The sequence below is a fragment of the Candoia aspera genome, chromosome 2 (assembly GCF_035149785.1).
Source record: "Candoia aspera isolate rCanAsp1 chromosome 2, rCanAsp1.hap2, whole genome shotgun sequence".
In the NCBI taxonomy this organism is placed as follows: domain Eukaryota; kingdom Metazoa; phylum Chordata; class Lepidosauria; order Squamata; family Boidae; genus Candoia; species Candoia aspera.
The window spans coordinates 144,339,227-144,353,658 of NC_086154.1; the positions used below are offsets into that span (position 1 = coordinate 144,339,227).

At 42.0% G+C, this 14,432-nt stretch overlaps 1 protein-coding gene across 1 annotated transcript in view; it reads left to right on the forward strand.

The window, feature by feature from the left end:
- Positions 1 to 210: 210 nt before the first annotated feature.
- OLFM2 (olfactomedin 2) overlaps positions 211 to 14,432 on the forward strand; it is a 173,114-nt gene continuing 158,892 nt past the window's right edge. Inside the window, exon 1 of the mRNA XM_063293986.1 lies at positions 211 to 356. Within this exon, the coding sequence (XP_063150056.1) occupies positions 222 to 356 (135 nt within the window). The 5' untranslated portion in view covers positions 211 to 221. The remainder of the gene's footprint in view (positions 357 to 14,432) is intronic.

Here is a 14,432-nt window from a genome sequence, read left to right on the forward strand (position 1 = left end):
TTCCGAGGCGGCTCGGCCAGTGGCCATCGGCATTGTGACGTCACAGAGGCCGGGTCTTTATAAGGACGGGCGCGAGGAGCGCTCGCTTTCTCGGCTCAGCGGTCTGCGCGGAGTGGCGCGACCGCCGGGCAGCGGGAGCCTTTCTGAGGGGCAGATGAGCCGGGAGGGGGGCTGCGCCGCGGGCTTCGCCGGAGGGCGAGGGGCATGAGGCAGGGGGCGACATGACCGTGCCGCTGCTGAAGATCGGCGCCGTGCTCAGCACCATGGCCATGGTCACCAACTGGATGTCCCAGACGCTGCCTTCTCTCGTGGGGCTGAATGGCACCATCTCCCAGGCCGGCACCTCCGAGAGAAGCGTGAGTTGTCCTTCTCTTCCCCCGGAGAAAGGGGATCCGGGCTGCCCCACGGCTGTCCCTTCGAGGCGACGGACCTCTCGTAGTGGCTCTGGAGAGCCAGTAGCCTGACTTTTGGCGGGAAGAGGACCCTGCCCCTTCCTGTCCTTCGTTTCTAACTCTCAGCTGCGCCAAAGGAGCGCTGCGAGCGGTCGAGAGGTTCCCTTCCTTCCCCTTGTCCGACGGGGTTTCCGCTGGGAATCCCGGTAGCTCTCTTTGCCATTTCGACGAGACGGGGTTGTCCACCTGAGGCTGGCACTTGTTTTCTAAGTTGCGCCGCGCTGAGTGTTGTTATGGGCTGCTGGGGAACGAGAGAGGCAGCTCGGTTCCGATCTATCTCCAAAGCTGCTTATCCCACTTCAGAACGGGAAAAGCCTCTACTTTTTCTGCTGGGCCGTTTCTGCTTCCGCTTAGGTGTGTGCGCGTATAAAATGCTGGAAAGACAACTTCTTTTTCAGAAGGCTTTGAGGGGGGGGAGTGTTAAGAAATAAGATATTACATCAAGCCTTGCCCCTTTCTGTCCTCCCGTAGGATGTCTTCCTATAGACTGCCTCCCGGTCAAACTTCAACCGGGCGGCAAATGATAGTTGCCTGCCCACGGCGGAATTGAGATTCGGGAGTGGTTTTTTTTTTTTAAAATTATAACTTTTAAATGTTTAATGATAAGTTGAACTTTAAAAAATTGCAAAACGGGGTAACAATAGTGTCTCTGAGGTTTGGAATGGGGATTATGATGGGCTGGGACTAAGGCGTTCTTCCCAGACTTGGAAGCCTTCTGATTGCCGGACCAGAAGCCCCATAATCCCCAACAGGACATTAAGGGCTTGGATCACTTCTGCTCTCTAGGCAGAACTGAGTCACTTGAAATGATCTAAAATACTTCTGAATGGGTGTGTTTGCAGGTGCGTGGGGTCCCTGTTGCCTTTGTCTCTTAATTCACAACAGGACTGCTTCTATAGGAACTGTATCTCCTCTGCCCAGATGTCTTCAGCCCGGCTGGAGCTCACTCTCTATCTGCTTCTTTGAGGGTTGTTTTTGTTCTTTCACCCCTTCCATCTCTTCTGAAGGCTGAAAGTGGGGGGCAGAGGGGACCATTTTTATCACTGCTTCCTCTGAAACTTCACCGATCCCTTTATGAGTCTGCTGTGCAACCTTCCTGGAATGGAAAGAGATTTCTGCTCCCCCCTCCCCACCTGTAACTGAGGTAAAGGCTAGTCCTAACTGCAGTAGATCACTTCCCTGTGTTCCTCCCAGGCTCTTTCAGGGAAGGATCTTGCCTTGCTCAAAGATTGGTTTCTTTGGGGTCTCCACACCATTCTCCTCTTCCAAAAACCTCCGTGCTGGTTCTACTCACCCACCCCAATCACTGTGATTTCTTCAGGCCCACTGAGGGGTTAATTTGGATCGATTGCTTTATTATTTCCTTTCAGCTGGGAGACAGAATTAACAATTCTCTCCTTCCCATCATTTTTCATGCTTGCCTGAGTAGATTTTTTCCACTGGCTGAAAACTTTCTCCAATTCTTAAAGCAGAAATGCAAATCTCTGAATGTCTGGGTGTATAATGGGGAAGAATGCACAGGAGGATTGGTTCTGAAATGCAAACTGGTTGTGGGCTTTGCAGAGCATACTGGAAGCAGTGAATTAGTGTGTTTGTGCAAGGGGTGTGTTGATTTCTCGATGTTGTTGTATGTAAGTGCAACAAAATCTGTTCCTCCACTATGTATGATCCCTATGTTGTTTTAAACAATATTTAAAGCTTTTTAAATAGTGTCTGTCTGTATGTTTGGAGAATAAGAACCAGCTTGAAATAACAGGTCTATAAATGTATAGAGCAAGGAAAGCCCATAAAGGTTTCTTGTAAACTGATCAGGTCTGGTATTCTCCTAATTTTGCCTGTGCCCCTATTTACCTGTTTGTCTGTGTCTAAACCCTCATGCAGATAAGGCAGTTAGAAAACCCCCAGCCAATAACTCTTGAAAAGGAATTCCCACATCCTTGATGAGGTTATAGCTGAACTGCTGATTTTGAAATCACTGGATAGATTGATGCATAGGTACCATAAAGGTATTTCCTCAGCATTAAAAAGAAAGGAAGCACATGGGATTGGAATACAGTTCTCCACATGGGAATTGGAGAGTATTTTTGGAGATAGCCTGGAGTTGCAGTCTGATGCTGATTGCAGGCACGTCATGGTGAAGCTTTAGGGCACATTGGTTTATACACCCAATTGGAGTTACTCTAGTGACTGTAATTTGATAGTATAGCAAATGATGCAAGTTTGTACATGATAATACATTTTTTTTGCTCATTGGTCTGTAAATTCTGTAAGTAAAATGTGTGTGTACATTTTTAATATCTGATTAATTATGGGGATGGGAGAGAAACAAGCTAAGAAGGATGGTGAGATGTCAAACAGTCTGCTCATGTCTATGACATGGGTGGCTAGGATCTGATATGAACCGATACCTGTTAGGGCTGGGAGAAGGAGCTTCCTTCTGATTGCAAACAATAAGGGAAGGCTAGTGGGGCTGCTAGGTAAGCAAAGCTGTCAATGTCCTGGGACAGGCAAATCCTGAGATGGAAATGGTCCTCCATTGCCTGGAGGGAGACTGGCAGTTAGCAGTAGTACCACTTGGAACAAATGAATGAATGAATCCCTGCCAAGAAGCTTCTAGATCATCCTGGAACCCTGCCGGATGCTACCTATCCATTCCAAGGAATTCAGCTCTGTCGGCTGCGGCAAATCTCTCCACTCGAATGCTCATCTCTCATTTCTTTCTTCAGTGTGTTCACCTGATGTAAACCAAGCCAGTTTCACAGTGGCTGTTTCACAGTGGAAGGGCTGAGGTCCCAATGGAAGGGGAAATGAACATCACAGCCTTCAATTTGAAGTGCTAATTCCTTTCGCTTTGGCACAACATGGTCTCTCCTTATCTCAGTCAAGTGCCTTAGGGCATTTTCACACGCGAGGCATACATTTTCCTTTGCATTTCATACTCCTGTAATCTGGATGTAAAGGCAACATATGCTAGAAAGGGTATGCCTGATTAGAAAAGAAAAGGCTTCTCTCTGCATTTTATGTGTTCTGAGAGTGTTCACACATGCATACATTAAGAAGCTTAAACGTGCGTTTAATGTTACACATGGTAATATCCAACGTGTCCTTGAGCGGCCTCTTAATAGCACTGTCTGTGGACAAAATTAGAACTGTACAAGGGGTATATTGTAAGAAATCTCAGCAGTTGTACCTTCCCTTTGGGATTTTTTTATTGTTTAGACACTTTTCATTGCAACCCCCCCCCCCCAGAAGAATCACATGATGCTGTCCAGTTCTTAGACAATATTGTGGTTTATCTTTCCTCTTGCAATAAATCCTTATACCTTTATGTGGATTAGGAAATGGTTCTAACCTATTAGACTATTTCCCAACTCTCAAGTGAGGAGAGGAGGCATTCAGATATATATTCTCTTCCTGCAGGGTAAGGGCTTCATGCAATCTGTTAAGAACCAAATTCCACAACTTTCCTGTTTTCTTGAATTGGGGATTTGGAGATAAAAACAGGGCATAATGCGAGATGATGGCAGCTATTCTGGATGAATTTAAAATTAGACTATACATTTCATCTATGGCCCTTGATTTTGTGCCCGTTGCTGGCTATATGCGCTTATTAATTGGCAGCCCTGTACTCTTCTCCCATTGGGACTGGGGTGGTACAAATGTTTCGACATTTATCTGATGTAAGCCATTATATTTTTGAATTGGTAATCTGTCCGTGTCCATCCCAGGCATTGGAGGGCATGGTAAAATGCTACTTGAAAAGCCTTAGTAGTTGAAATTTCAATTTTCCTTCCAAGTGCATGTCTGATGTTTGCCTCCTGCTGTTGGTGAAAGCACTTGTTCTTTTAAGGCAACCTTCTTCCAAAAGGTGCCATCCAGCTGTGCTGGCATTCCTGGAATTCCCAGCCATCTCAGCATGGGTTGTCACTGTTTCCTTCTCTTCTGTATGCCTTCAGTATATCCTTAGGTATACGTTGGAAAGTTCCTTTAAATGAAACTTTATTTTCATGAACTGGAGCTGCTTCATGCATTGGCTGTATTCACACAACACACTTGCCCTGGTATTTACTGAATTAACCCACTTTCTCACTTGGCACCATACACCGAACCATAAAATGTCTACTGGATCTGTGTAATGCAGTGTGGCGGCAGTGGAGGAGGAGGAGCTAATCAAGCTTCATGATGAATGGATGGACGGATAGATCTGCTAAGACTTTACCTGACCTAGTTAAGCACACTGTGTAAAAAAAACACAGCTTGATGTTGTAGAATGTCCATACATACATAATCACTTTGCTTCTGAACAGTACTGTTACTTTTTTCGGCTCAAAAGACAACTATACTGAATGTATGTAAATTGATCTAGTTGGCTGCATAATAAAAACAATAGAAAAAAAACAGGGATTAGGTATAATCCAATTTGTCTTTTTGGTTTTTTAATTTCTTAATTTGTTAGGTTTGTGTCTCTCCTTTCCTCCCAGAGCTTCCATGGGTATTTCCCTTTCTTTTAACCTGCAGCAATCACCCTGTCAGTTCCAATGGCTAACGGTGGACCCGAAACAGGGTTTTCCTGGCCCCAGTACCATCCCATAGTAGAGAATATATATAGCTCGAGGGTGAATACAGTATATGACAGAATATGTGTAGCTCAGTGCACTGATGATGTTACCTAGCCTGGTAATGAAACCTCTGCAGGAAAACAACCCAAACTCAGAATGTACCAAGAACCCAACAGTACCTTAATCCCTCCACACTGTGCTGTCTCTCTAGTAAGACTACGTACAATAAATCCTCTTGTTCTGTGCAGTATTAACATATTCATCCAGGCATGATTTCCAAGAAATCTAAGGTTGGCAATACTTATAAATTCCTTTCTGTCTCTGAAAAGATTTTTAGAACAATAAAGCTAGAGAGAATTAATAGCCTAGACAGTACATTTTCTGGCAAAAGTTGGAAGATTTTTAAAAAAAAATTCTGATCTTGAGGGCAATATTTAGCTGAAATGCAAAAGCATGGTGTTTCTTAATATCACAGCTAGCTGTCAGTGATGAAATCCCACTTGAATATCTTTTTGTTTCTTATGACTGTGCAGACATGGTCACAACAGTTTCATTCAAATGAGCCCCATTTTGATTTTAATGAAATTCAATCCTAAGTGAATGTGCTGAGATCCTAGCCTTAAAAATGATTTTTAAAAAGCATGAGAGTTTCATTTTGACTTTTATGAGATTAATATCAAAGCATTCATTTTGGAAGATATGGCTCAGTTCTTGAGATCACATCTAAGAAACCTAAGTGAGCATTAGATATTTGAAAGCAGAAAGAAAATTATCTGGATGGCCAACTTCTGAATCTCTTACTATGGATTTCACAGTGGTTGAGGGATCTAAAACTCTGTGCAGCACCTCAGCCTGTCAGTGAATAATTCTGTGGTGGTATAAATTGTATTTTGACAACAGGTGGGACTCTGAATCCTATAAACAAGATCAAGGTCCAGGTGTAAAAAATCTAGAAGTCTTGCACTTGATGCAAAAGTCTTCATTAATAGTTGCATGATCTTTGCTTTAGATCTTATAATAATAGTTTCCATGCTTTATGGTGTGATATGATAGTGCGTTGCACGGATTATATATATAATCAAGTTATCTTGTAAGCTAGCCCCCAAAGGGAGGACCTCTGCTGCATACATAAATAATATATGGAGTTAGCTTTTTATGCATCATCAGATTGGCCAGGCATTTATCTCACTTGCTAAAGGTCTAAGCAAAGTCTCTGGGATCCATTACCTTTGTATCTTTTGTACTGAGCAGTGGATTGGGCCAGATGGACTAACTCTCTCCTCCCCCACCCTTGGCTGTATGAATTCTACTCCAGGAAAGTTTCAATTTTAAATTCACTCCCAGTGCAGAAAAATGGCTAAATCTCTTAATCCAAGAGAAGACATGCAACTATTAGAAACTTGCCTCACAGGAAGCATGTTATCTTCTCCATTTCAACGACAGCAATACTCTCTCTTGCCCTCTGAAAAATAAATCCATCCTTGCGATGGGAAGGGGAATGTATAAGAGCAACATATTGCTTTAGTTGTAATGATCAGAAGCATTAGGTCAGGGGATTCTTCATCACAATGGGGCCTGCAGCATTGTACTCCTTTATTGAGAATAATGGGCCAGAAGTTGGTAGTCTATTTTTTCTTTCCCAAATGAAGGCTAAGAATGGGAGCAGGAAGCTGCCCAAGGCCTTCTATTCCCATCCTTGGAGCCACAATTTCTCCCAAATTGCCTGGTATCTACGTTTGTTCACCCAATTTGAGGCTTTGAATTATGAGAAGAGTAGAGCCTGTAGAAGGCAAACCGCTTACACGTCCACCCCAAACGGCCTGAAATCAGCCTTTGAGATGATAACTTAGACTTTGGGAGAGGGTGGGCTGTTCCCAAAGGTTTCTGCTCCTCATTTTTGCCCGTAAGCCCTTGAAAAAATTCAGGAAGCTAAATTGTGGACCTCTCTTGCTCCACTGTTGTCCACAGCTGACCCTGAGAGTTCAGTTGAACCTAGGACTTTCTGACTTGTGCTGCATTTGGTTAACCTCTGTAGGATACCAAGTACTACAATGTAAGTAGTAGTGTAGTCAAGGCTACACAGGGAACTAAATCCCACTCTGATCATTGGTGCATCAGAGTCACCATTCTTCCGTTCTGTGTCCAGGATCCCTGGTAGCCTTTGTTCTTCATCATATTTTTATGTCCTCCTTGGAAGGAAGATGGGGCATATGGATTAGAATAGTGCAACTTTATCTTATGTTGGACTCCAGTTCCTATCAACCCCATCCACAACAGCCAACAGACAAGGAGAATAGGAGCAATAAGCATCAGGAAGTAGTCCGATTTCATTGGCAGCCTCTCTTCTATCCATCACTTTGGACTTCCGGGAGTTGCTTTTTGCAATCTAGATCTGTTAGATGACAGTTCCCAAAATTCCCAGCCAAAATGCTTCATTATGGCTGTGGCTGATGGGAGGTGTTGGTCTGACACACTTGGGGGCCACCATGTTCAGAAAAGCTGTTTTGTTGGTTTAAGGCAGGAAGTTAGAGAAATGATCCACCGACTACCTTGATTCTGGCAGACAATCTCTACAGAAGTGCTATCTCAAAATGTATAAAAGGAGGGGTTCTGAGCTGTTAATCTTGAAATTCTGTCTTCTGTATGTTACAGCAATGATTTCCTAGCCACTCTGTAAGATTAATAATGGTAGACAGGATTCCCTGACACTGTGCATCATTATCACAGTCTTTTCCTGTAGTGAGTCATATGTTTTCCCAGCACACATTTTGATTAGAGGGAGCCCAAAGGCTTCACTGAGCATGCCTTGGATCAATCTTCTGCGAGCTGTTCCCCTCACGATGTGGTAGATTACAAATCCCATCAACCATTACTCTATTTATTTGTATATGACTTGCATAGCTTTTCTTATCCCAACCCAGCCTTCTGAGAACCAGGGATGAAATGCATTTAAGTCAGTGGTCTTGTGTTGGGTGTTGGATATTTTTGAAGTCAGAGTATATCTAAGCAGTCCAGTGTGCTGTTCCTGCACATCAAGCCAGATGGCATGGGCCAGGTGAGCCAACTGCTGCATAGCAAAATTGTCACACACACCAAAATGAAATCTGCGATTTAGATTTAGGTACCCTCTCACTCCAGTAGGCATTCGGAGGCAAATGTGCCTCCTTTGGGTAGCTTCAAATTCAAATGGAGCTGGAAATGCTTTGAAAGTGAATGAATCTGAATTCAGATGAGTTAATATAAATAATGAGAAGATGCATTAATTCAACTGTGTATTCACTTTAGGAAATTCAACTTTCATTGATTTTTTTTAAAAAATCCACCACATTTGCATTAATTTTGCATTGCATGTTTATAGGTAGATAAATTGGAAATTTTTATATTGTCAAATAATAAAAACAGAACAAAACAAAAAAAATGTCAGCATGCTGTATTTAGGTGTGCTGAACTGCCCTGGGGTAGAGCTGGATGAATTTGTTATGTTCTAGCAAAGCTCCAGGCTGGAAAGGATCCTTGTGATTAAGAGCCAAGTGTGAGGAGGCCATAGGCATTTTGCCTTCCTCTTCTTCCTCTTCCATCTGTCTTCCTGCCTCTTAATGCTTCCTAGGAAGCTGCAGATAGGGCTTGAAGAAATCAAGATGGTGCTTGTTTCAGCCTTATGTGCCTCTTCACTTGCAGATGTTGCTGGCTTTGCCACAGTAGAAAAATAAAAATGCATACACAGACACAGATACAAATGGCCAATCCTGTTCCAGTGAGTCTTGGCATTGCATAAGGCACTGGATAAGCTTATTTTTTAATTGTTCATGAGCTGTACAGAATTGAGGCATGCACACATTGAATGGTCCCAATACTGTACAGTCCTGTTCTTCTAAATCTATTTTTTCTCAACATAAATAGCCTTTCTGAAAGCATTCTCAGTTATTGGCTGATTCTCCATACCTCTTATCTATTCTGTTTATGAATGCAGAACCATGAACAGGCGAGTGTGAAATTAAATGCAGAATGTATTAAATGGATTCATGCTAGTTGGATGAGTTTGCTTCATTGCTTTTAGAAAACTAATGTGAACTGAATTTAAGTTGTACCCAAATTAATGCCAAGTTAAACAGCTCAGGAGGTGGCAGTACTACAGTCTGCTGAGGCAGTGAGAACTAGGTAGGGGAAAGGCAGACCAAATGAAGGGAAAAGCAAGGCTATGCCCTTTACCTACACATGTCCAATGCTAAATTGGAATGCCATTCATCTTCAGCTTTCCTTTGAACTAGCCAAAGGTCATGTGTTAAATACTTGGAAGGAAGCCACAGTTTGGCTGCTTTTGTTTTAGAGTGTGCCCAATATGAAGATTAATCCCATTTTGGTTAGGAGAACTCAAGGAGATGAAATGGGAGAACTTTAATAGAAAAAAATTGGGCTGGAAGTTTCTCAACCAACCATTCTGATTGTCTTTCCTTTTTTCTGCAAATCTCATGTTGCACAAAATGAGTTACAAAGTCTAAAGCTCTTTGTATCTTGGACTGGGGTATTTAAGGACAAGGCCTTTTTCAGCCAGGAAGCTGGGATTTTGCCTTGGATCCTGCTGAAAGGATGGAGAATGAGGAAACAGTAGTGGTATCTTGCCATGTGTGTGTCATGTTCATCTTCTTACTATAAGAGTAGGCTAACTGTACCTGTTCCAAGTACAACCTTGTCTGTTTAGTGGAGGAGAAGGTGAAAGGCTTGGAGGGCAGCCTTTCTTTTTTGAGACTCATCAGAGAAGGTAAAAAGTGCTCAGGTGTTGCACAGAGAGTTCTCCTTGAAGGGAAGCAGGATGGGTTCTCTAAAGAGGACAGGGCATAGGGACTTGTTCTAGAACAGAGGGGACAAGAAGAGGAGTAAGATGGCACCCCAATCCCCATCAATTCTGACATGGCATGCCAAAAAGGAATGAGAGATCCTGGAAGCACAAACACAATCCATGTGAGAAAAAAATGAGCAAATGTTGAGAGGCTTGTTTACCTGAAGAGTGAGCTCCCTGACAAGCTGAAGAGCGAAAAGGAGTTGTATAAGAAACCAGCAGGGGCTGATGACTACAGAAGAGTATAAACTTGTAGCCTGAACCTGTTGGGATGGAGTTGGGAAGGCCAAGGCTCAGAACGAGGCAAAGCTGGCTAGGGATGCAAAGTCTAATATGCAGGGGCTGTGAGGGTATGCCCAGAATAAAAGAGTCAAAGAGACTGTTAACCTCTTGTTAACTAGGGAAGGTGGGGAAATAATAAAGGGGAATAGTGAGAAGGCAGAATTTCATAACCTCTTCAATGCACTTGAAGGTGAGGGACAGGATGAAGTTTAGGAATGAAAAAGATATAACCAGAGCCTATTTTGCTACCTTAAACCAAATCAATTTTCTAAGCCAGACAAATTATATTCCAGGGTAGTGAAAGAGCTGGCAGACCTGAACTCCAAACCACTGACTGTAATAGTTGAACACTCCTCAAGAACTGGAGAAAAGCAAACATCGTCCCAATACTCAAAACAAAGAGGGAGAACCTGGGAAACTACAGACCAGTTAGTCTAATATGTAATGATTGCCTATTCAAAATCACTATCAGACTCGCACAAGGCTTTCATGGATATCTGATTTAATAATGAATAGTATGCAGGATCACAAGCAAAGCTGAGAATAGTAAAAGTGCAGGATTTCTCCCAGTAAAAACCCAAGCAGTGCCCAGTCCCTCCCCCCAGAGTCAGTACAATTCCATGCCCTGCTGGTGCCCCTAACGGTTCCTGCCAGTCTGCGGGAAACGTCCTTGACCAGGCAAGATAACCCAAACATGCATTCTTCACTCCTCGCATCTCAGCCTGGCACAAGGAACAGGAGCAGCCCCCTCCCGGACAGCAACCCGTGTCAGCACCAGCATGGCATGGGAACACGTTACAGTGTTTTCCAGGAACATTGGAACAGGGACCATGACAAATATCTGTACTGGGCAAAATATTAGATTGTCAATTTGCATGTCTGCAAACACTTAAAAAGTAATTTTATCATTACCAGGAATCATAACTTTGTCAAGAATAAATCATGCTGGAATAATCCTATCCCTTCTAATGACACAATGGCTACTTTGGTAAACCAAGGCATGCTATGGACGTATATCTTGGTCTCAGTAAAGGATTTGACAAGGTTTCTCTTTGTTGACTTGTCAGATATATGTGGGGCTAAATAGTGTGGTGGTCCAGTGTATATGTTGAACAGTCACAAAGGGTACTGATAAATGGTTCTGTGGACAAGTACAAGTTCCCTGAATCTGGGTATGAACATTCATTTGCATAGGGACACAATTGGGATACCCTGGTTTGGGGGCAATGTGTAAGAAAAGGATAGAGAAGCACTAGTTGGCTCTGAACTGCATGAGCAAGCCTGCATTACGGCAGGTTAAAAAGCCAATACCATGTTGGGTTGCATTAACAAAAACATTTGCTATATGAAATAGACTGTAATGTGGTACATTATACTCCATTATATTCAGGCAAGCTTCTATCATCATTGTTATTTTTCTTTTCTTGTTCTGATATTATTTGCATTAAATTAAAATTTAATTTTATTCTGTTTGGGGGAATCATTGTTCATTGTAGGTTTAAAATAACCTAAATACTGTTTTTCAGACAGAATTGACTCTAGAATATGGGTAAGATTCTGTTTGTCCCCACCAGTATCTGAATGATTGCATTTCTAATGGAAGAGACTGGCATCTAGACATACAACTATTGGCTTCTTCTTTTCAGAAGTGACCATTCTTCAGCTTTTGCCATATGCAAGAAGCCTGCCTTATGAATATTTATTTTTTGGAAGAGCATCCAGCTCTTCAGCTTACAAATAAGAATATCCCATTATTGGTCTCTGGCAGTGACAAAATTTGCTTTCCTTTTCGTTTGGATTTCTGCATCTTAGCTTCCATCCATCAGTCCCTCCCCACTGAATTCCTCCTCTTTAGCAGCTTATTCACTTTTCCTGCCAAATGTTTTATTAGAGCATCTGGTTTCAGTCAGCCCATAAATGCCCCTAGCAGCAAAAATTGCTTTCTGCTTTAAGAATTTACACTGCTGACCTCATGCCAGCTCTGTGATAGCAGCTACATATTAAGGCTATAAAAAGTCTCGGTGTTGTCGCCCTTTAATGGATCTACTTGTCTCTTCCCTGGAACATACTGAACATGGCACCTAGGTTTGTTTTTTTTTAAAGCCAACATGGTAGCCTTTGTAGTGTTAGATTGAATGCTTTAATAAGACTTGAACGGACGGTTAATTGATCACTGTTGGAGCAGCACCTTGGACAGCAACAGCAAAGGCTTAATTTTCTCTGGGTGGGTTATGATGTTGATTTGATCCAAATCGTCCGTATTGATCTTTCTAGCACAGATGCCTTTTCTTTTGTAAGGACTTGTCTGCTTGAGCTGAAACACTGCACCATCACTGCATGCGACACAAACTCTGCTTACTCTTTTCAGAGTATTAGGTGGAGTTCAGGGGGCCATTCGGTACTCCTTTTTTGTTTTGTCTTAAGCTATAAGGGCACAGTTACTTTCAGAGAGTGGGAAACTGAGGTGGATGATTTGCCTAGAGACCCTCCACAGGTCTGATTGAGGGAGAATTACTAACCTGTTGCTTTTAAGTTTAAGAGACTCAGCTAATATCAGATAATGGCTTCAACTTCAGAGTCAGTTTAGGAGGACCATGTTCATTCATCAAACCTTCATCTGCAACATTTCTGTTTAAACATCAAAATGAATCGCCTGGTCAGAAATGTATGTGGGAATTTTGTTAATGCTGGATGTATTAGTCTATGAGTTATTGCCTTATTTTCATTTTTATTGTCCTGGATCTGTGTTTAACTTATACGCCACCCAGAGTTAGGTGACCTATACATTTGATTTATAAATAAATAATTACATTATGAATAATACAGATTTGCCACTTCCTCTAGCAAATATTGTTTGATACAGTTACTTTTGCTGTCATCCTCACACTAGAGCTAATATTTATTCTGCTCCTTATTTATAAGCCAGAAGTACAATTCTATAGCCTGAAGCCTGTCAGATCCTCTCCCATGCTAGTAGTACAGGCATCCCTTTACTATTTACTTACTACTTATCTTTACTATTGGGGGGAGCAATCATTCTGTAGTCAAGGTTGCATTTCCAAAACAAAATCGGCCTCTGAGAACTGCAAAGAATGCGACAGTGACACGATGACATCACTTCAGGGAGCAGAGCTAAAATTTTTATCCTACACTAATGGATTTTGAAGGTTTAGGAAGTTTTATTTTAAAAAGGCAATTTGCTAGGAAATTTTGACAGGGGTATCCTGTGGGCTGTGGCAGTCACAGAAGTGAGGTTGGGGCCCCACAAAGTCTGTGGTGCTACCCATCCTTACCATACATTAAATATACAAGATACTGCATGAATTTCCATAAATAACCAGTCTGATATCATTTAATTCCATTTTCCCAAGAAAACCAATTTTATGGGGGTTTTATATGTACGTTAATGACAACCTCTCTCTGAAATATTTTGAGAACTCTGGAACATGTAACTATTATTCTCCACAATGAATACCAATTTCCATATTTCTCAGAGTTAGAAGTCCTGCAGTATGAATATTCAAACACATTGACACATTTCTGTTCTATAAAGCCATCTTATCTTTTTGCTGACATCCTTTAAATGTGACTGTAATGACTACAACCTCCATTCACTGATTCCATAAATCTCACAGATCTAGCAGGCTAGACCTCGTTTATAAAAAAATCTTGCCCTGTGTCCTGTCAGATAGGCAAATTCATATTTTACAGAAAATTACCATGTGATATATCTTCTTTTTTTTACCATTAATAACATTACTAAGGCATTAAATCTGTCTTGGGTTATTGTATTTCTTAGTTGTTGTTGTTTTTTAATCTTGCTCAGACTATTGCTGCTATTACAGTTGTCACTGGAATAATAAGAATTTTTAAATCTTTTACTGTGTTCCTGTGGCCTGTAAATCAGAGAGTGGGAACCTTGGGGGATAGTGGGCCCAATTGGAATCTTAAAAACATATCCTGGGTGTTAGCAGAAATGCCTGAGTAGTCTGAATAATTTATATACAGTACATCAATGTTAAAGGTGGTTAGTAAACAAAATGGCATTAAGTAAGCAAGTCCCTTAGTTAATAACAAGTCAAGGAGGCATACAAAGAGAACAGGGCAGAGTATTGGTTTAATAGAAGAAGCTTCTAGAATTAACTAACAGACTAAGCAAACATGTGATTGGCCCTCTACCCTGGTTGCTAGGGAACACTTTGCACTGAATTCTGAGTTGAATTCTTACCTTGCAGACCTGGTCTGATCCCTGGCTATGGCTATTCCAAAACTGGCTACTATCACAAAAGTGGCTGCTGGGGG